Raw genomic sequence first — 23,152 nt, forward strand, 5'->3', positions numbered from 1 at the left:
AAACTCTTAAACAAAAAAAACTCTTTATACAGTACTTGCAATTTTTTCCCAAGTTGGAAATTGGTTCAAAAAAACCCTCAAAAAAGTCATGAAGCTAACTGAGGAAATGCCAACACAACTTCACTCCCAGCACCAACGGTGCCCACATGGGGCCTGTCGGCTGAGGGCACGGCAGCATGCAGCGCCCAGATCCAGGTTTTCAATCCGTCTCCAAGGGCAGGAGCCAGCCCCCTGGAGAGGACAGGATCCGGGGCCAAACAGGGAAGATAGAGGACAAGCGCCGGCATCTTGTGGAGCTAGAAAGCAAGAGGGTGCTGGGAAAGAAGGGACACTGAATGCGCCCCCGATGCCTGAGCTGGAACAAATAAACAAGGACATATCAGGAATAAAACCAAAACACAGGGCGCCTGGGTGGCTCAGTGGGTTAAGCCGCTGCCTTCGGCTCAGGTCATGATCTCAGGGTCCTGGGATCGAGTCCCACATTGGGCTCTCTGCTCAGCAGGGAGCCTGCTTCTTCCTCTCTCTCTCTCTCTGCCTGCTTGTGATCTCTCTCTGTCAAATAAATAAATAAAATTTAAAAAAATTAAAAAATTAAAAAAAAACCAAAAACACAAGTCCATACCAATCTGCATATGATTAAAAGAGGTACATTCTCCCTACAGAACTCCAAATATCACATAACGTAACATGTACAGCCTTCAAAATTGCTAATATTTAAAGGACAGAGCATGTTTAAAATCAGTATGATATTCACACACAAGACATTCACCAAATGCACCCATTCCATAAATATACCACGCAGAATCAACCCAAATGCACGTGCACTTCCATCACAGACATGACTACAGGACAAGGACAACTCATCGGACATGGCCGTGCATGTTCCACACGGAAGGCATCTGGGGGCGCCCGGCCGCACCTACCGTAGGACACAGCACAGCACCGTGAGGTGGGTGGGCACGCTGGCCGGGTTGAGCATGGCTGGCGTGTCTGACCTCATGCAGGCCAGGAAGGCCCTCATCCTGCGGTTCTTGTCCTCCACTGCCTTCCCCAGCCACAGCCTCTTCAGGTTGGGGCAGGTCCACTCCCTGAAGGCGAGCGCTTCCACCAGTTCCGGCGTCTGTGGAGACTTCCCTTTGTAAGCTGCCCACTCTTTAATGATCACAGGTGGAACTGGAGGAGGGAAGAGCAGAGGAGAACCATTTACGACCAGCTCGGCTACCGGAAGCCAAAACAAACCCAACCCTCCAACAAATACAGTCTGAAGATGCCACCGCTCACACCACACACTCTCTCATCAGTAAGCCACCGGCCACAGTCCTCAGGTCTAGAACGTTCCGTCCCCGACGCACTTTCATGGTTCAATCAGATTTCCATTCAGGCCACCAGTAAGTTTCTCCTCAGTCAAATCATGATTTGATTTCCCCATATAACTAATATGCATAAATCAAGGATACTGGAAAACATGAAGTCTGTTAAGTTTTAATAATAACTGCTAAGATCCACAGAAGTGTGTGATTATCATGGAAATCCAAAGGAAATCCAATGGAGATAGCTATCTTTTTTTTAGATATCTTTTCTACACAGATATCTTCACTAATCAGATTTGAGAAATAACCTGCACTTGGTGCCAGCCTGCTGAGGGCACCCTCAGGCGCCCCTGTTAAACTGTTTTGAGATGAGCAAGAACAAGCTTCCTGCAGTGAGACCCCAAAAGCCCAGTAAGGCAGCAAACTGAGGCAAGATTCAGTGTTTTGAAATCCCAGGTGATATCAGCACACGATAATTCTATTCAGGACTGAAGACAAAGAATAAAATTCCCCATTTCACCTCCAAAAATGCAAGAAGGTCTACACTAATCTAATACAAAACTATGGCCTCTTCTCCTTAGCTGTCTTACCACTATTCGAGTCTATTAATTCCTAAAGCACCAACAAGCACCTCTTCCCATGTAAGTCTGAATCCAGTACGATAAAGTGCGACGGGGGAGTTGCAGTGAAGACATGGCACACCACCATAGGGACTGCGTTCCAGTGTCTCCTCATGGCACTGATGGAACAGGCCGATGCTGGGCTCTGGATGTGCATTTCCTAGGCAACGCCAGCTCACTTGGGCCCAAGAGCACCGGAGTACAAATGGGGCCCAACCAGAACCAAGATGGCACTGGAACTCCACTGTCCTCTTCCACAGGCTCCTTCTACCCAAATGACAGCAGCCCAGATGGGCTCACTTTCCCGAAAGTACCTCCTCCCAAGGCAGACAGGAGACTGAAGGCCCACATTCTGACTGGTGGAATGACCGAAGGACCACCTGCAGCTCCGCCCCGTCCCACCTGCACAAGATCCTGGAGAATGTGGGCACCAGACACCCGCATACACAGGACGTCAGCAACAGGACAGCCAGCTCCGCACACCCAGCAGGGAAAGGCGTGCTGCTGCGGAGCCCTGAGACCCCACCTCCAGGAGCAGGCGGCTGGAGCAGGGTACAGGTCGAGATAGCTCCCAAGAACTGTCTTCTTCCAAAAAAGTTACTGTTTTGTCACTGGGGAAATCCCTTTCATTCACATTTGAGTATCTTAACATTTAAGTACTAAAAAAATCTAAAACGCGTAAAATACTTAAAGTCATCAAGTGCAAACAGATACACACACATATATAAACACGTGCATCTTTGTAGTCATCCATGTTTTGAGACGCCAGACACGCACCCACGCAGTCCCTGTCCTTGGACTCACAATCTAGCCCCACGCTTGCCAAGTCTTGACACATGCAGCACGCACACCGGGCAGCGTCACCACAAGGCGCCCTCGGCCCAACTAGTATCAGAGGCTGGCAGTCGTCAGCCCCGGATAAGCAGGCCAAGGCGGGTCACAAAACAAGCCCTTAACCAGCAGGCTGCGGTGTGTGTCTACTGGTTAATCCACAAGCACATTTCCATGCCAAAAAAGCAAAAACGCACGAATGTATTTTGTAACATGTTCATTTTGGCCGCAAAGTATTAAAGGTACTGGTTAGATTTTATCTTTAGTTGTAGGATTAGCTCATCTAGGTTCTTTCACTTTCTCCCCAGCGCACATGCACACTGACACACATGCACGCATGCTCACACGAGGTGGCTGCCCAGCGCCAGGTCTCTGATCTGAGTCCACTCTGGGAGGCATCCCCACTAAGTCCATCTCCACTTCTGAACCCACCGCTCACTAACACCTACCAAGGTCATTTTACTCGATCATGTCTTGCTTTCATCTGGAAATAGGTTTAGGTAGCACACTCTTGTTCTTGAGGCCCAGGCCCCACGTGGAAGGCAGGTGGGGGACATGGAGCGGCCTCTCACGCCCACCCGTCCCCACCTCATCCCCCAGGCTCCAAGACGGCGGTGCGCACAGCGGGCTGAGGGTCTCACATGTGCCCCAGTCTCCAGGAGAGCTGCTGCGCGCACATCCTTCCAGCTGGCAGCGGCTGCCGGGAACTGCCTGGAGACACTGCTGGGGACACACTCCGCACTCACGAGGAGCGAGGCAGGGAGGGGGCTGTGCTCCCTCTGAAAGAGGCGTCCCGGGTATTCACTTCTTCTTGTCATTGAAAGTGTTTTTGTTGCCCATCTCTACTACTCATGAAGAGCTCAAATCTAATTTAGGAAATGCAAGTGTAGGAACACAAAACTTTGCTCTGAGAGCAAAGCAGCTCCCAACTTGTTTTATCTGTAACATGTGTGTATCTGGTTCTGGAAATCTTTGTGCATACCACTTAATAGTGCTGGAAGCTATGGCCCATCACCTCGTATGTATTTACTGAGCACCTTCTATGTAACAGGCAGCTCCCCAGGTGGGGAGCTGGGGAGGCCGGGGAGGCTCAGGGGCCAATCTTCATATGCCATGTCACACCCAGGATACCTCACACCCTGAGGCCCAGCCCTGGGACCAGGCACCAAGGAGAAGGGCCAAGGACTCACTGGAATGCAATCTTGGGAAGGAAACATAGGCACCTCCTGCCTGTTACATGGCTACAGACTGCAAGCGTGTGAGGTCGACCACAGTTAACTCGTGAAAGCCTAATGTTGATAAAGGACCCCAAGGATATCAGTTTCCAGGGTGACATGCGACAGCCCATGTGCACATACGCGTACACGCCCCTCCCCGGGAGGACAGAGGGCTCAGGCTCTGTGACTCCACTCGCAGGGACAAACAGAGGCAGAGGAGCTAACAGCACCTCCACCGGGCTCCTGTGTTTGCGAAAAGCACGGGTTACATGGGGATCACCCATGGGGAAGCTGGGGTATTACACACCCCTTGAACACACACATGTAGAACTCAGACAAGAGCATGGCCATGACAAGCCCATGTTTTAAGACATGACCTCATGCCCAGAGGTCAGCAGACCCAGCTGTGCCATCAGCAAACACTCAACTCAGCTTTTCCACCAACAGAAAAACTCACCCTTTCAGGCAGACCTGAAAACACTGAACATGAGACTATCTTCCTTCTTTCGCGTTAAAGCAACATTTACATCGGCAAAAACAACTCCAGCGTGTTGGTTTTCTGTACTGCTAGAGGCTACGTTTATGATGCACCTTCTTTACCAAAGTGCCCCTTCAAAACACAGCCTGGGACCCACTACACGTTTACACTTAAGCTGCTGGTGAGAACCCAGCATTTCCTTCAAATGGGAGTCATCGTCTTTGGTGTCACATGGAAACACAGGGCGGCCGGCTACCTTGCAAATGTGCTATAACTGACTGGGATCCATCCCTGACCAGGAATAATGAAAATGGTTCATTTCATAAGCCAATTCCAACCAGCCGGAGGTGGCTGCTGACAGAGCCGCATGATGAAGAACACCTAAGCCCAGGGTCGGTGCACCGTGAGCACCAGCCATGCCCGCTACGAGCTGAGTGTGCGAGGGGGGCCCGCACACATCCCGGGTACGGCTGAGGGAGAAGATGGACACAAGCCGCTCCCACGACATGGCCCACTGGGCCTACGGCCTGTGAGCAGACGTGTGCGTGTGCACATGTCGGGAGGAGGAATGCTACACTTGCTGAGCCTCACAGTAGAGAAAAACAACACAACCACACAAGTGAAAACGAAATCTGGTTCTTCAGTATGGTTCTTCAGTATCTACACAGAAACAGAACACTGGGCACAACGGCAGCTGGGCCTTCTTTCCCACAGGAAGCCGACGTATGAGGCGGCGGGGTCCGGCCGGCTCTCCACTCCCCTGTGTGAACGCGTGTGTGGGTGCCCTCCCCGCAGGCTCCAGAGCCTGGTGCTCCCAACACATCACAACCCAGGAGGGCAAGGACCTACGATGGACATGAAGGAGGCCCAGAGACTGCCGCATGGAGCTGTCCGCCCGTGCAGCTGCCCCTCAGGCTCAGCTGCTCGCAGGCTGGTGAGGAAAAGGCGGTAGCCAAAGCTACTTCTGGAAAGCTTTGTGGAGTAAGGAAATGCAAATAAATATAAACAGCCTTCACAAAATCAAAGGGGAAATGTGTATGATAACCAAATTTCACACATATTAAAACAACGCACTAATATGGGTCATGTTATTCTGTTTTATAATATAATCCATAGTGAAACAATTTAATTTTACTCCTTTCTAATTAGCAGAACCAATTACTTGGCACAAACAAAATTTCTAAAGCAAAAAGCAAACTGGACCACAAAAAAAATCTATATTCTCTTGGCTTTTCTTGACTATTTAGAAAGTGCAGATTTTCATCTTTTGTCTATACCTTATGTCCCTTCACCGTGTATAAGCCTATTTCTCTTACCTAATTTGGAGGTCCTGGGGAGTATTGTTGAAGAAAACAGAGGCCAGTTTTCATAAGGGAACAATAACTAGAAAATGCGCCCATCACTGAGCTTTACCTCCTGGACTTCTACCTCTTCTACAGTGGGCGAGGAGCCTTGTTACCCCGCAGTCCTTTTGGAACCAGGCCCCCTTTCTTCCCGCCCCTCCTGCTGGCCCTGGGGGGTTGAAGGGCACCTGAGGGTGCCCCCCGGGGACAGCAAGGCTGGAGCCACCAGCAGGGTGGGAGCTTCATGCTCCAAACCTCCGGCCTGGCGACTGTCCATGGACCCCGCCCAAGTGTCCGCAATGACAAAGACAGATCTCTGCACCCACCTCACCCCAAAGCAACTGCCTCTGTCCCCATTCAGAACCCGGGGTTAATTGCTTGTGCCAGGTCTGCAGACTTCCGCATGGGCCCTCCATTGGTGACTTTGAGCATCTTATTGTCCTATAAAACAAGCTTCTGATGGATCTCCTAATAGCAAAACAATGGAATCCAGGGATGGACGCACGGAGAACAGTCTGCCAGCACATAATTCAGTAGGACTTTCACAGGCCAGAGTTTTTAAGGATCTGAGGGTGGATATCCTGCTTTAACCAAAAGACTTTAAAAATGAACCTTTGCTAAATCACACAAGCACTAGAGCACTCATTATAGACTAAAAAACGTTTTATCCTGTGTCTTGATCAAGAGATTACATTTCCAGGGTGGCTGGGTGGCTCAGTTAGTTAAGTATCTGACTCTTGATCTTGGCTTAGGTCTTGATCTCAGGGTCATGAGTTCAGGCCCTGCATTGGACTCCACACTGGGCCCGAAGCCTCCTTAAAAAAAGAGAGAGAGAGACACTACATTTCCAAATGGATACATGTCTTCAATGTGGTGAGAGCTCAATATTTTTAAACAACCCCTTAGGCTTCCATGTGCCCTCTGTTTCTCTCTGACAACAAAGCCCTCCAAGAGACCCCCCAGGTGTCACAGTGAGCTCGTCAAACCTGCGTCTGTACACCCAGCATGCTGACACCGTGCTGGGCCTGAAGCCTCACCTGCTTCAGACGGCTGGCTCACCTGGGATCCATGGCGCAGACCGTGGGGCCAGATGGCATCTGAGAAACAAACCTGCCCCGAAGACCTCATGGTGCACGGTCAGTGCTTTCTGACTCTCATGCAAAGTGCCACTGACTTCATTCCATCCACAGATGGTCTAAGAGTGGCCAGGGGTAAATCAAGGTTTCAGCAGACTCAACTCTCAAACCCTGCCAACCAGGAACTCTGGAGCAATTGCTGCCAGCACAACCACCGCCATCCTCACCTCATCGACAGCCCCAAGGGCTTCCTCCCTAAGAGCACTGAAATGCGCCATCACTTACGACCTGGTTCAGGCAGGAAACCCATGGCAGGGGCATCTCACATTAGCACCGAGAGTCAGCTGGGATCTAAGAACAGGCCCCAGCGAGCAGTCCTCGGGGAACTACCGTAATGCACTGTTAGTGAGAGGTGTAGGGTCACCAGTGCGCACGTTCCTCCCTCACACAAGGTTTGCTCTAGGAAAGCTGCCTGTGTTCCGGCTCAAGGCTCCCAACAGCGCCTAAGGACATAACTACCCCCTGCAGAAAGAGGGCCCTTGGTTACCATGATAGACAGCAACTAGGGCAGGCATTACTGACCTAAAAACCTTTTCTAACGCTGTTTTCCCCTCATTAAGCCAACCAATGCATAAAACAAATTCAAGCGTATCAGGTCCCCAAGAAGACCAAACAGACCTGGATTCTAAAGCCACTCATTACAGAGCTAACCACAGTCTCTTAACCCATGGACTCAGAGGTCAAAGGGACACATCTTTCCACCTAGAGGTTCACCGTTACCTGTAATGCCCGTGAATCACACACTTCTCTAGGTGCCACTGACGTCCCAGGGCTGGTTCATAGCTCCTTTCCCTCTGTCTCAGTTCAGCTGCCTGTCCCTACCCAACCCACTCCCCTGAACAGAAATGTCCCACCCTCCCCCACCCTTCAGTGGTTTCCCCGTGACAGACAGAGAAGTCAGAACCCACTTTCTTCCATCACCTGAGCAAAAAGACCAATGCGCAGCACCATCCTCCCCCAGAAACTCAGTCGGGGGCACCTGGGTGGCGCATTCAGTTAAGTGTTCGACTCTTGGTTTCAGCTCAGGACATGATCTCAGGGTTGCAAGATCGAGCCCCGCATCGGGCTCTGTGCTTAGTGCACAGCCTACTCAAGATTCTCTCTCTCCTTCTGCCCCACCTCCCCAGCTCCCTTTCTCTCAAAATAAATAAATAAACCTTTTAAAATAAGAATATATATATATATATAAAATATTATGTATATATATAAAAGAAACTCAACCAGCCCACATGCTCCCATGTACATGAGCTTTAGAAAAGCCTGGAGTCTGTCTGCGCCACTCTTTTCCTCTTCGCCATCTTGTTCCTACGCTACCCAACCTGTCCTCTCTTTGTAAGCGCCAAGCCCCACAGCGTGGCACGTGCGCATGCCCAGCCCGGAACCGCAGTGCACTGCTCTCTTGTTTATGCCCTGAGGGTGCTGGTTTGTGCGCTGAGTGCCATCCCATGCCCCCTGCATCCCCTACTGCCCGCTCAGGGGCCAGCCGGACATCTGCACCGCCCAGGTATGGAACAAGCACCGAGGGTAAGCACGCCAAGCGCCGTGGGGGCACCGCACACCTGCAGCAGGGCAGAGGCCAACGCTTACTTCCGGTCATCCCTGGCACCCGCAGCTCACGCGTGACGCAGAACTCCCTAGATGAGAGGGAGCGCACGCTGCCCACCATCGGGGGTGTACACGGAGCACAGTCCACCCGGACGGCTCTACAAAGCTGTGGATGCTGCAAACGGGACCCATCCTGGAAAACTCCCAGGAGCGTGCTAAGTAAAGATAACTGTTTCTGGAATATAACCAAATGAGAAAAAGAACAGCCTTCACCGCAAAAGCCAAAATGGTGCTCCAGAGCCGAGGACATGGCAGAAAGTGGGGCTGTCCAGAGCTCTGTGGCACCTGGCAGTCTAGGCCACGGCAGAAGCAAGGGGCCATGGCCCTGGAAGGGAGGTCACAGCTGCAGGCCCGGGCCAGCCAGTGCTGAAGACTGGCTGACCGTGTAAAGTGAGAAAGAGGATGTGTCCACCAGGAACAGGACGTGTCCTGGCCTTGCAGCGTCCACCGACAACAGAGTGTTTCCACGGAACCTCCAGCCCCAGTCACGGTGGCCGACGATCAGCCAGAGGCAGCCTCAGAGATCAGTGGCCACCCTCAAGCCAGGGCACTGGCAGGCACTTCATTCTTTAGAGTAAAGCTTACTGAACCACGTAATCAGAAACAGAAAATATCAGAACCTATGGAACAAGCTTTTAGAATTGCTAGAATCTCTCTAGTTCAGAGTCCAAAGATAAGACCTACTGTCATATGTGTCCCCGAGCCACCATGCCTGCACCAAGACACTGTACACACAGGGGATCTGTCCCTAAACAGTCTTAGTTGAAGGGATGATCTGGTGTATGATATCCACAGTTCAGGATATTCTTATTTTAAACTGTACGTTTTGGGAAACTTTTCTGCATTTCCTAATAGATATATAGTGACTTTTACATTTTCCACATTAGTAGATAAAATAACCTAAAACAAAACGACATGGTTCTCCCCAAATGTTACGCTGGCCATCGGAAGATGGAAATGCATGCTCTGACCTCAGCTTTTGCCGACATGTCAGACAGCACCTTCTGTCTTTCCACTTCCCCTCCACCCCAGGGTGATCGGCTGGAGTCCTCGAGGGGGACGGTGACCAGGGCCCTGTCTGCCGCAGGCCGTGTGCATGCACACGCCACCCGCACAGACGCAGCCACACGTAGGGAGGGCCTCCCCAGGAAAACAGACTTTGCAGCACAGATGCACTCGCGGACACCGGAGCAGACGCCGCTGTTGCCCTGCCTGGGACGCACTTGCCACAGGAGAGGGTGCCCGTCCGGACCATTTCCAGATCAACATCCAGTTTAAAGTGCACACGTTTTACCAAATACACAGCATGACTGGAATGTTACTGAGGAAAACAGCCCGTGGCTGGTCCTCTTGTCCTAAAGGCCCCGTGAAGCCCACCGTCTCGCGTGGGGACACTCGGGTCAGATTCAGTCACGATCCTCTAAGGCTTTGGAAAATGCACAAGAGGTTACGAGGTACTGAGGAAAACAAACAATGGATTTCACAGTACATACATTCTGGTGGAAGTCTGTTCTTTCTAAAAGCAAGTCTCTCAGTTTTCTTTCTGCTTTCTGCCAAGCTAAACAGCACTCCGTAAACATACTGGCGAACTGGCCTATAGAGCAGGGCGGCGGGAGGCAGGTCTTTGCTGGCTTCATCTTCAATAGAAACAGCAATTTTGATTTCACCCTTTGCATGGAAGAAAGCAGAATAATATTGCACATTTTTCATGTTGAATTTACAACAAACTCACAGAAATATACTGCATTATCTCCAGTTAATGACATTGCAATTCTATTCCAAATCAATTGCTTAACCACTCACGTGCAGTGGGGCGTCAGGGCGAATTTATTTAGTGGGCTGTCAAAACATATGCTCAAAGAGTCCAAATAAAATCTACATGGTTTCATCTTTAAATTGGAACCAAGAGCATAAGGAAACCACATAGACGACCCCAAAGTCTTTGAAACAATCTGGACAGGTAACAACAGACAACAAATAGACTAAAAAATGCCGAGAACTTGCAAATTTTACTTAAGAGTCAAGATGGTCATATGCAATGAAATTCATAAATTTTAATGACCTATGTGAAATCCAAGAAATGAGTGTCCTGAAGACAAAATAGTCAAATTGTCTTTACCAAGCTCTTCCATAAAACATGAGCACGTGTGTACATGGTCTCCCAAAGAGCACGCCCTGCAGCGCCCCTCATTCTGCACGGTTTTGGCACGTGCCAGGACTCGGGGGGGGGGCGTGACTCCTGAATGAAGGGCACGCACAGCCGCTGGGGTGGCCCTCGAAGGAAGCCCCACTCTGCTCACATTCCACGGCCAACATGGCACAAGACAAGGGGCTGCGCGTCCGCACCTGAGGCGGTGGCAAGACCTCTGGGGCCCCGTCTCGGACATTCTATGGCATCAAGGTGCATCTCAAGAGATTTTGCACGGAACTTTATTTAGGGATGTTCATGACATAAGAGTATACATATGACCTTCAATGTCTGTTAAATTTATCACTACTTACTCTTTCAATAACTCCATGGCATTTGCTCTTTCTTCATAGGTCTATGTGAGAGAGAGTGCAGTGGGAACTCTCTCCCGGTCCCTGGCTCGGCCGGCTGCCTGCGTGAGTGTGAAGCCTTGCCTCACCAAGGCGTGTCGGCCTGACAATTTAACACCAGAGCCACGTAGCTCACAGCAAACAGCATGCCTGACACTCTAAGCTCTGCCTAACGTACAGAAAAATAGTAGAAGCATTTTTAAATTGAAGAGATAACCATTTACTTTTCTCAACCACAGTCACTTTACCAATATTTGCCCTTGAGATGAGGGAGTGGTGGAGGAGGACAGGCCATCTGTCGCTCAGCTCGCCACCGAGCAGACCAAGTGGGCAGGGCAGAAGCACAGGGGTCTAGGACCTCGCAGCCCACACAACCCCACAGGGAAAAGGTGCAATCTCCCCCGAACCTGGGTCCCTTTAAACTCAGCAAATCCTTCTCCTGTGAGAGGAACTTTCCACTTACCCTTACTTATAACATGCAATGCCGCTGAAAAATAAAATGTTTACCTCACAACCATAATCTGAAAAGTGATACCATATGTGCAGACCCGTATCACATAGTGCATGACACCTGGAGGCGACTGCGGTTTAAACATAAAACTCGTGGTGCCCTTGGACTGACACGAGGGAGCGATGCTCAGGTTAGCCAACTAACGGTCGCTGTCCGGCTCAGAGTTCTGTGGGGTATGGGGCTTGTGTACTTACTGACCCCACCGTACAAACCACAGATGGATTGCAGAAGCAGAGAGAAAAATGTCTGATTATCTGTGGTGGTGCAGACACTGATGAAAACATGTTAAAAATACATGATGGCAATAAACCCATCCACATGAGAAATCTGGTCCCCGAAGTTACATCTTAAATCTTGGGTGTAGGGCCATAAACATCAACAGAAAGACTACAAGTCACTGAGGAAGTTTAAATGGACACATAGATCCATTCAAGACACCAAGATTCAAAAACAATGCCACACTGGCTGTCCACTGAAGCATACGTTTGGTAAAACACTAATAAAGTGAAATCCTGACACTACGTAAACACAAGATCGCATTTTCTGACTATTAGCATGTCACACAGTCCTGTATTCGATTTTCTGCTGAAGGGCTCTAAGAGCCACACTCGACAAGTCCAAGGATGCCGAGCGCTGTCTGCCACTCCTCAGGGGCACTCTAGGACAGAGGACAGAGAAGACAGGCAGGGCACGTGACAGCTCATTAAACCTGACAGTATGGCATAAACATGGTACAAGAAATTTTAAAATTAGAAAAGATAAAATAAAATAAAATCACAAGTTAGAAAATTAACATGATGTGCCATTAACTAGAAATCTCAAAACTATTTTCTATCAAACTAAAGGGGAAAATAAGACTTTCCCACGTTCTTCTCTCACTGCATTTATAGGTATGCATTTTCGCCTTTTCTCCCAATGTTTACGAAGGCGGAAATGCACTCCATTTTAGGTGCCTGGTCAGACAGAAAACAGCCACCCGTACCTTCGTCAGGACGTGGAAGATATAGGGGTACATCAGCCCCTTCTTGTGCCGGTGCTCCGCCACTCTCAGTACCTCAGGTGCCACCGGGGGCAAGGGCGGTGTGGTGATGTCCATGTGGTTGCGGGTGGGCATGGACAGGAGGCAAGGGATCGGCTGCACAGTGCCCAGCTGGCTTCCCTTTCCTTCAGCAAGCTGGCTGCCTGAGGAGGCAGTGGACGAGCCTTCCGTCTGCAGAGCCACGGACAAGAGGGGAAAACAGGTCAGGTCATGTTTCCACACAGTCCTTTTGCTGTGTGTCCCATGCAGAGGACCCTCCCCGAAGACAGAGAGTGGCAGTGGTCCCCTGAGCCTATGTGAGGGTGGGCCTCACCACGACTACTCCCAGGGGCCCCCGTGGGCAGGAATGGCATTCGATGCTTGCTGGCCCCCAGGAAGCCACCGCGTGCCCTCTGCTCTCTGTGTGGAAATGGGAGGGCATGCTCAGAGAGGCTGTGTCACTGCCTAGGAACTCGCAGCACAGAGGCTCACACCCCTCCTCACCACCACTGCTGGCATTTGGAGAACAGAAACCCAAACTCAGGCATTCCCTCTCTTCATCAAAAAGCCCCAAATTAAGTACACACAGAGAACTGCTCACTAAGAATTAAAGCAAGAAACAAGCTAATTCCATTGAAACTGATGATCAGATCTATATATGATGACATAGAAATACGTACAGAGAATAGCATTAAGTGAAAAATACCCATCCTGTAATAACCAATCACCAAAACACAGAACGTGTAGGAGCTGCAGAGGAAGAATGGTCCCCACGTGGGGCTCAGGGACGGAAAGTTGCAGGCAGCAGACTGGGGAAAGGGAAGGCAGAGGGATAACCTTCACCTCCTCTTTATGAATTTTAGCAAAGTCCAAAGTGTTTACTGAGATCAATTATTATTTGCACAATAAATGGTTTTATTCTTTCTCATGACAGATGCTGGAAATAGTAACTCCCCATTACTTAATTTCATGCCCATCTAGGGAACATACATTTCTCTGTTCTGAAACAAGACGTGTTCTTTACAGTGGTATGTACTTAAGTGCTTAATTTTACCCTTTAAAACACAAAGTACCAAAACTGATCTTAAAAAAAAACTCAAGGATAATCCACAAGTGTTTTCTATACTCTCCACTCATAGAATGTAGACATAAGCAGCTGAAAATTTTGGAAGGTACTTTGCAAAGAATAGGCAACCACAAAGCATTTGTTACTTCTTCACGAGACAACCCTTCAACAGAAGGAGTATTCCAGAGTCTTAAATGAATTTCCGACATGGTGTCCCCTTATGTAGAGACAAGCCCTCTTCCAGCTAGATATGTGGTACGTCCTAAGGAACCACACGCGGGGGACAGGCTCTACAGTTGAAAGGTATTGCGAGGGATCACTAGTAACAGGGAGAGGCAGATAAAAGGGGGAATGGAATGTACTTTATTTTCATTTTTAATGTGTACATTTAAAGTGATTCCTTATTTAATCCTGCAGAGTCTGTGCCTGCAGATGGGAGGCTTTCCAGAAGGTTCTGCCCAGCCTGGGAAGACATGAGTTGTCTCCTTCCCCTCCCCATACATCTGGGCCCCCCTCCCCTGCACCAATGTCTGGGACCCATCTCCCCGCCAACGTCCTCAACACTCCTCCCCCGCCAATATGTGACCCCCTTCCCCTCCCATTCCCAAAGTGTGTGACACCCCCTGGCCTTCCCACCCTCCCTGTGTCTATTACTCATAACATGCTTTAAAAAAACAGCACTTTGCTTTGAACAAATTCCTAACATTACATGCTCAAAGAGTCGATATCTGAAGAATAAAAGCTGACCTACTACCTTAGTTTGGTCTCCTGGGTCTCCCCGCGCTTGCGGCTCTGAGTGGCTTCCCGTCTTCTCCCAGCCTATTTTGTTCCCACTGATATGGCTGAACATAAACAAAAGAAACACGGTCAGATTAGCGTATGCTTTCCCCCACCCCAGCCCTGACAAGCCGGCCTGCACTGAGCCCACAGACTCAGCTTTCCCGACCTGGCCGCCCCCAACAAACCACCTCCAGAGAGAGCCCTGCGCTGGGAGCACATTCTGCCTGCTCAGGCCGGCAGTGACATCACACTCCAGAAGAGAAACCCAGAGCACCAAGCCAGCACAGGGCCCAAAGACGGCCAGGGATGGCCACAGAGGGGACTGATACCGCCCTGCCTACTAGCAGCAGGCTCTGCCGTCATGAAGCAGGATAAAACAAGCCCACTGAACTGACGGCTATCAGGCAGGGGAGGATTCAGTGTTATGTGGATCAAGTGTTACTCATAATTCATACAGACGTGTCAGCGACAAGGTGCCGAGAGACGGTACACGGGGCGCTCAGCCTATTCTTGGAGAGGCTGCCGGAGCGCAGGCGAGGGTGACTCATGCGGGAAGGCAGAGGTGGGTTCAGAGAACAGATGGACGGCACGACCTTCTCTGGGAATGGCCTCAAGTGACAAAGTGGTAACTAGGGTGTGGGAAGGGGTGGGGAAGAGCAGGAGGGGCTCACGGGCCAGACCCATCAGTCAGCTGCAGGAAAACACTGCAGGTTGTGACCCGTTAACAGCTCAGTTAAAACAATTCAACGGGCTTAACCAGCACTATTTTAAAAGATTTTATTTATTTGTCAGAGAGAGCAAGACAGCAAGAAAGAGCAAGCACACAAGCAGGGGCAGTGGCAGGCAGAGCGAGAAGCAAGTTCCCTGCTGCACAGGGAGCCCAATGCGGGGCTCAATCTCAGGACCCTGGGATCGTGACTTAAGCCAAAGGCAGATGCTTCACTGAGTCACCCAGGCACCCCTAACCAGCATTTTTTAAAACATTTTAAAATGGAACAGAATGCAGTAAATGTGAGACACATGGCATTATCTCATACGTTATTTTTCCACTTGTTATCATAGACCACAGCACCGAAGTTCACTGGGGTCCCGGGGCAACCTCATGAAAAGCGCTACCCTGGAGGGAGCTGGGAGTCTGGAGGCGCCTGAGGCACAGCCCTGCAGACAGGGGCTTTCCATCATCCCTGAGCCACACCAAAACCAGTTTCTAAAGCCAGTGCTAGCCATCAGGTCTGCCAAGGAAGACTGCTTTTACTGGACCTGCCTTTCTAACTGACCCACGGGACAGATGGAGAGTTGTCAAGACCCATAATTCTCCTGGGATGCCTCGGTGGCTCAGTCTAAGTTAAACGTCCAACTTTTGATTTTGGCTCAAGTCATGATCTCAGGGTCCTAGGATGGAGCCCCTCATCAGCTCTGCAGTTTGCAAGGTACCTGCGTCTCCCTCTGTGCCCCTCCACCCCACTGCTGTGCGTGATCTCTCTCTCAGTCAAATAAATAAATCTTTAAAAAAAAGAAAAAAAAAAGGACCCACTATTTTCCTATCTTCCTCATTTAGTCATTACCAAAACAAAACAATGCAAAAAGGAGAGACGAGGAGCGGTAAGGAGCCCATCGTAAGCCAAGAGTCGCACCCCACGTTGTTCCTCTCAGAGCCTCAGAGCCCATTCGGCTCCTCAGCCCCAGGATGGGACAGGGTCCCGGGATGCTGCCCGGTGTGGGGGTTCCTGGTCATCTGCGAGGACTCAAAGCACTGCTCTGTCCGGGTCTGCTCCTCCCCTGCGCCCTCTCTGACCACAGCTCTGCCAAACCACAAGGAGCCCTAGTGATGAGAAGACGGCACCACGGTTCACACGAGCAGTCCAAGAGCATAACGATCATTCTGTTTCAACTTGAGACCAAGGCAGCCGCGGCGAGGGGTGAGCCCACAAACCTGACACCTGAGTGGGAGTCAGAAGGGATGGTCCCACCACACACGTCTAGCACGTGCACTCCAAGTACTGGAAAGGGAAGGCTGGCAGCACTCAAGTGGTCTAGAATGCAGCATGAGGAGAGCAGCTTGTATAATTTTGCACCAAAAAGTCAGTGACCTTTGCTTAGTGGAACTCTGGAACAAGTGATTTAAATCCTTAAAAGTTTCATAAAGAGATATAGCATCTATTAATTACAATTTTAAATAATTAAGTACAACAAACCTGTAAAAACACACCCAAGTTACAAGTGAACGGCTTAATGGATGTCCACATGCTGAGTGCACATGCGGGCAGCCCCACTGAGACGCCAGGAGGCCCCTCCTGGCCTCACTCCAGACCTCCTCCCCGAGGACAATGGCTGTGAGACCTCTAACAGCAAACACGGCCTTCCCTGGGCCTCGAACGCCACAGAAACAGAACCGGGCAACTGCCCAGCGGTTCGGGCTCAACCACGTTCCTGCCCGCCGTGCTGTTCAGCCCCCCGATGGACGCATTCTGGGGACAGCAAGCCACCGTCAGGTCTCCAGTCCAGCCCCCCAAACACCCTGGGAGCTCCCGCCCTGGACACGCAGGGTCTCCTATGGCGCCGGCCACAGCCCTTCTCTGGATGTGCCGACCCCACACGGTCTGGTTTGCGTTTCCCTGACAACAAGGGACATGAATGCTTCTCCACGTGTGACGTCTTCTCTCAGCTCTGCTTGTACAAATAACACACATACTTTGCACACTGCAGACAGTGTGCAAAATGCTCTTCTTACAGACTTCTAGGCAGTCCTTCATTGTGGACCCCAGTCCTCGCTGAGGCAGCGGAGTCTCGCTCTCTGGTGGACTTCCAGCCCTTCTCTTCGCGATCAACAGGTCCTTGTTTGTGACGTCTCGTCGCACAGGCCTTAGTGGCAGCGTCACCACAGCACAGGCTTCTCTCACCACCCGGTCCCTGCTCTTCTCATGGCTGTGTCCCTCCTGGCATGCACCACATCGGCACCGAATTCCTGTCCATCTCCATCACTCAATAATACATTCCATGAAGATAAGCGCTCACAGCCACTGCCGAGTGGGAGCCCAGCAGCTAAAGGAATGAATCACAGAAACGCAGCCTAAAGGTATGTGGAGAAGACAGCATAAACTGACTTCTCCATGCGACACAAAGCTCAACACGGGCACTCAGGCATACAGCCCCATAAGCACGCGAACCTCACGATGAGTCCCAGGCCAGCGAGCACCCGGGCAGAGTGGCAGGGAGACCATGCCCACCGAAGACCACACAGAACCTACACCTACACTTACACTTACTGGTTTTGTTGTATATGGATCATTACCAGAGTAATGGTTAACGTCACAATCTAGATGACCTCACAGCCTCCTAATAATCATACCATGAACCTGGAATTCTGCCTGAAAAGCATCTTGACAATAGCCGGTTTCTCTAAAGTTCCAAACACTTCACTAGGATGACGATGTCGCTTTACAACTTAAATCAAACTCTTGACATATGACAGATGCCTGGCCTTGAAGAACACGCAGTTGGTGCTCAGACGGCGCCCTACTGCGGGCCATGCCCTGTCAAGACCTGCTGGCACCCACACAGGCCACAGGACGCCTGCATGTTCGTGCTAAATCCTGCTGACAGGAGTCGGTCTCTGGGAGAAGGGACCCATGCATGGCACAGGTGCTGCACACAGGCAGAGCTGCAGCGGGCCAACCACACACACAGAACGGTGGCGAGGACGAACGCCGGCACCGCGCGCCAGGGCTCTGTGGCCCTCACTCTGCGGCCGGACACTTGGGGCTATCCCACACCAGAGCTAGAGGGAGACGGCAAAGCGCTCTTCCCACTGTGCTCCCTCCTACACGCAGGTCTAGTCGGTGGGGTGGGGGTGCTGGGGTGCGTGTGCACACCGCGGGTGAGGGCGGTGGGCCCACCACACTGACTTCTCACTCACGCCTCCACTGCATGGGCACAGGCTGTGCTGATGGGACACTGACCACGAGCTGACTGACTTGTCAACAGAAAGAAAGAGCAAGGGCAAATGAAACCACATGGGAAGCAACAAAACAGAGAAAGGTGAGAGATCAAACCCCCCGAAGGAATACCCAGTGTGCGCGGGAAGTCAGATGGGGTCCCCGAGTGCAGTCGGCCTGCAACAAGCACGCATAGTCCATTTTCACGTCTGTGAGCTCCCCAGTTCCAGATGGAAGGATTCTGGATGCGCACCTGTCCCCATCCGGAATGGCAGAGCTCTGAGGAAGCCCAAGGCCAGGGACTCCCACGGCAAAGCATGGAGGGCAGGCCTCTGCGACAGGGGACCCGCGAGTCAGACCCAAGACACTGCCGCAGGCAGTCTCCTTATGCTCTGATTTAAGCTCCTGTCACACATTCAGGTTTTCTCACAAGAAGCTGGGAACAGAGGAAGTGGTGGTCCAATTCCTACGCAGCAGGGAGACGGTGCTGGCATCCTTGTGCGCCTCTCGTGCACTTGCCAGGACTGCTCACACCTCTCCCTCACGAGGGAGGGCTCCGACACCAACAGAGGCAGACGAGCGCCACACAGAATGCCCACCCAGGTCTTTGCACGGCCAGGACATGTGCGGACCCCCTCCACTGATGGCACAGAAGATTACTAAATCTTACCAACATGGAAAAGTACCTCAGGTTGGTTTCCACAAGGAGAGAGAAGGTACGCTACCCGATCGGGCACAACACAGAGCACAAGGCTCCAGAAGGAAGAACCGCAGCCATAGTCAGCCTGTGTGACTAGGAACCACCCATGTCGTAGGGAAAGAGCCCGAGAGGACACAGGGTAGAAGACGAACTGCCCCCCAAAAAAACACAAAAACGACGACGAACAGCCCAAGAGCACTACCACTTCATGGCCAAAGGTGCCCTGAAGGACATGCACCACTGGTTTCTTCAGCATTTCACTGACATGGACTCAGTGCCCTAACAGGGACACTGTCTATCACTCACTGCACTTAGACACCAGCTGATGTGGTTCACAAACAACCCAGATACCTCCCATCCACGCCTGGCCCAGCATGAGCTGCCATAGGAGGTCTGGGCCCGAGTCCCCACCCGGGTGCACAGGCCCATGGCACCACAGGGACCTTCCACAGCCCAGACCTGGTCCCACAGGGTCCAGAGTGGGCCGGCAAGCTCACCCAACAGATGCTGTTTTGACCTGCTAAGTGGGGTCACAGGAACACGGAACAGCAATCCCCCCCCACCAACGACCCCATACAGCACAGAAATTACATTATCGTTCTCTCCCAACGGACTTCCAGACATGCATTTAAAAACATCAGTGATTACAGCCAAACACTGAGGCGACACGTGGAGGGAGCACACACAGGCACACAGGTGCATACACACCCTCATGGAAGCACAAGGTGTGTACACAAAGCAGAGGAAGAAGGATGAGCCACTGTCCCTGAGACCAGGTCCCGTGAGCAGGGAGCCATGTCAGGACACACCCTGGAACATCTTCGCCCATCTTTGTAGAGTGTTGTCTGTCCAGAGGGCTCACAACAGGCTCCCTGGACCGTATTTTCTGATGTGTCAGTTCTCTAACTTTGCATTGAGATGGAAATTAGAGATACATACACAACAAAGAACTAAAAACTTTAAATTAGCTAGCAAACTCAGATCAGATTCAGGATCCAAAAGCTGATGAATCTATGAAAATAGTGTAAGATTAACACTCCATAAGGATTCGGTTGTATTTCTAAATTCAACCAAAATAACATCATGAAGATCTGACAAAGGCCGGGAAAGACGGAAAACAGGTGCATTACTGTCCATAAAGATGTGCACCAAGAATAGAGCAAGAGGACACACTAATGATACTCTAAGAGAGCAGAAAGCAGGAGGGAGAGCATGCGGATAGAAAGTAGTACACTTCTTTCTTTGATCACTTGAAAATAATAGTCAGGGTCTGGAATAACTGCTACAGGCGCCGGCCTTCGGCCTCTGACAGATGCAGGGCCACAGCCAGACAAAGCTGCGAGTCTGCAGCCAAGGGAGTGGGGGCAGCAAAGCCAGGACAGCCATGGCGCTGGCCACGCCCAGTGGAGATGCCCGGTGCCATAGTGTGCACGGTACCCTCAGTGGCCCCAGGACTCCTGGGCCAGCAGAGACTCAGACTGGCGGGGTCATGAGGAGCCGGGTAAGCAACAGTACCAGACTCCCACTCCAGCTCCAGGGCCAAAAGGCCGCTGAAGTACTCAGGCAGGGTTGATGGGGCAGGCCCTCTGAGCATGCCTGGCATCACACACATGCATGTGCACAGTGCATGTGCTGCCACATGAAGCTGAACATCACCAGGAGACATGTTCCTGCCTCAGGACTCCCGAGACACCCTCTCCTGTGAGCGTGTGCTCACAGGACTCCTGCCCGCCCCACTGTCCACATTCAGGACACAGAGTACACCTCACACCCACCTCGGGGCAGGGAGCCATACCCTGGGGAATGTGCCAGGAGAGCCAGAATCTTGCGTCTACTGAACTTTATCTTTAAGCAGAGCCTGGGTGGCTCAGCTGGTGAAGCATCTGCCTTCAGCTCAGGTCATGATCTCAGTCCTGGGATAGATCCTGCACTGGGGCTCCTGCTCGGCGGGGAGTTTGCTTCTCCCCCTGCCTGCTTGTGCTCTCTCTTGCAAATGAATAAATAAAATCTTAAAAAATAAATAAATAAAAAATAAAAATATATGTTTTCCAACTTTGTTTCATAAAAATGTTAAGTCTTAACATTCCTTTTTTTCTAAAGTGAGGGTGAACATCCTTTTATGTTTCCTGACCATCTGTGTTTCTTTCGTGAACTACATGTTTATGTTACTTAAAATACTTAAAATACTTGTTTTTTCATTTGTAGGATGCTTTGGGGGAGGGGAGAGATCACTTCATTCAGTAATCATTCTGTCTCTTATCAGCACCATCCTTTAAAAACATGCAACCAACGCAGGCCATGCCAGCCTGACCCCACGCCTGGTCTGTGCTGCGGGCCGCTGCGCTCACGGCAAGCGCTCAGGGGGTGCGTGGCTAAATGCACGGCCTTCCCTTCAGAGCTTCCTGACAGCAGATGCGAGTCCAGAGCTCCCGACTCAAGTCCAAACCAAGGTAAAGAAGATCACGGCTTCCTGTTCCAACCCAGTGTTTGGGCCAGCAGGGTGACACCCTGCCCTGGGCACAGTGAGTGCACGCACACAGCACACTCGACAGGCTGGAGTCCACACCCAGGAAATCCAGGAACATGGGCCAGAGTCGTCACAAGGGCTGGCCCCAGGTCCTGTTCTGCCTGGCATATGGCCCCAAAGCCTTTCCCCAGCCCTCCCCCGTTTTCACACATCTATTGATCATAGTAACTGGGAAGAGAAGAACACTAAAGTGTTGATAGGCCCACAAGGCTACCTGATGTCTGAATGCAAGGCTGGGGGTGATCGGTCCTCTTCACCACACTTCACGTCACCCCACACGCGAGCCCACCTCCCAGCAGTTCCTCCGGAGAGTACCGCGAAAATGCCGAGGTGGGGCAGAGCCAGACAGGCGAGGAGATCTGAACCTTTGGGACCAGGGCAGAGCTGAGGGCACACCAGGGAAGCAAGGGGACCTCCAGCAACTACCACCCCCACAGAGCCAAGCGACGTGGGGGACCCCGGCAGGCAGCTCAGGGCCCAGGCACACAGTACAGCCCCTCCTGCTTTGGTCCTTGCTCCCAGCTCTCTAGGAAAAGCGTCTCTCGCCAGACCAAGCGTGTGCCAAATAGACATAGTCGTCGTGCTGGTGCGAGGTGATTTTCCACAGAAAACATTCAGTGCCTTTGAATTCCAGAGGGGAAGAGCTTCCGAGATATGACCAGCTGTTCTCATTTGCACCCGCACGAGCCTGGGCTCGTCACACTCAGCAGATCTTCACTCTACTCCCTTTCCAGAAGGTAAACTTGGAAGTGTAAATGTAAAGGCAAAACTTGTTATTCACCTCAGGATTTTAGACTTTCAAGACCGCAATAAGCATTTACATCCAGAGTTATGCTCCACTACTCCACGGAGCACGCACGCCGTGCACGGCAGCGAAGCCCTCCGTAGCTGCCGCCCAATGTCAGCGGACACTTGCGCCCGCCCACTCCACAGATGAGTAGAGGGGACGTCTCGCCTCAGGCTTCATGCCCAGTGAGAATTTGCAGAAGACGAGAAACCACCTCCATCGACAGAGCACCCAGGGGCCCCGGCCACACAGTCAAGAGCCAGAGAGCAACGAGAAAGAGGAGAGCAGCAGAACGGGAGGCCGGCTCTTCCGTTTGCGAAATCAGGTTTCTTAAAACATAACGGTCGGTATTTGAGGAGAGGAAGAAGACAGTGCATTTAAGACTTTCTTGATCAGATTCTAACAGATCACGTATTTCAACATTCATTTACTCAGGGACACACGTTTAAAATGCTGCTCTCCAGTGAGAGTTCCAGCCCGGACGGCCGCTTTCTCCACTCTGGCCAGGTGGACGGCGTGATTTCAGGAACCTCACAGGCTGCTGAGCTGAGATGTGACTTGCCAGATTCAATTCAGGAGAGGAGGAGATCCAGAGTTTCCCTCAATCCCGGAGCCAAAACGGAAAGCCACCAGCGTCTAACTTAAAATGCTTTCCAAGGGTGGGGCTGGGGTCTCCCAGCCCAGGGGACAGTAAGGGTCGGCAGCACTTGACCAGGTAACTTCACCACATCTAAGGGTCACAGACACCAA

At 51.3% G+C, this 23,152-nt stretch overlaps 1 protein-coding gene across 6 annotated transcripts in view; it reads right to left on the bottom strand.

Annotated features, from left to right (window-relative positions):
* The window catches only part of FAM120A (family with sequence similarity 120 member A), a 96,693-nt gene that overhangs the window by 25,052 nt on the left and 48,489 nt on the right, over positions 1-23,152 (bottom strand). For all 6 annotated transcript variants that reach the window (XM_082694246.1, XM_082694245.1, XM_082694244.1 and 3 more), the window contains 4 exons: positions 14,428-14,515; positions 12,572-12,799; positions 10,034-10,208; positions 924-1,173 (listed from right to left, as the gene is read on the bottom strand). In XM_082694246.1, the coding sequence (XP_082550372.1) occupies positions 924-1,173; positions 10,034-10,208; positions 12,572-12,799; positions 14,428-14,515 (741 nt within the window). The remainder of the gene's footprint in view (positions 1-923; positions 1,174-10,033; positions 10,209-12,571; positions 12,800-14,427; positions 14,516-23,152) is intronic.

The sequence above is a fragment of the Mustela nivalis genome (genome assembly GCF_964662115.1).
Source record: "Mustela nivalis genome assembly, chromosome: 13".
Classification (NCBI taxonomy): domain Eukaryota; kingdom Metazoa; phylum Chordata; class Mammalia; order Carnivora; family Mustelidae; genus Mustela; species Mustela nivalis.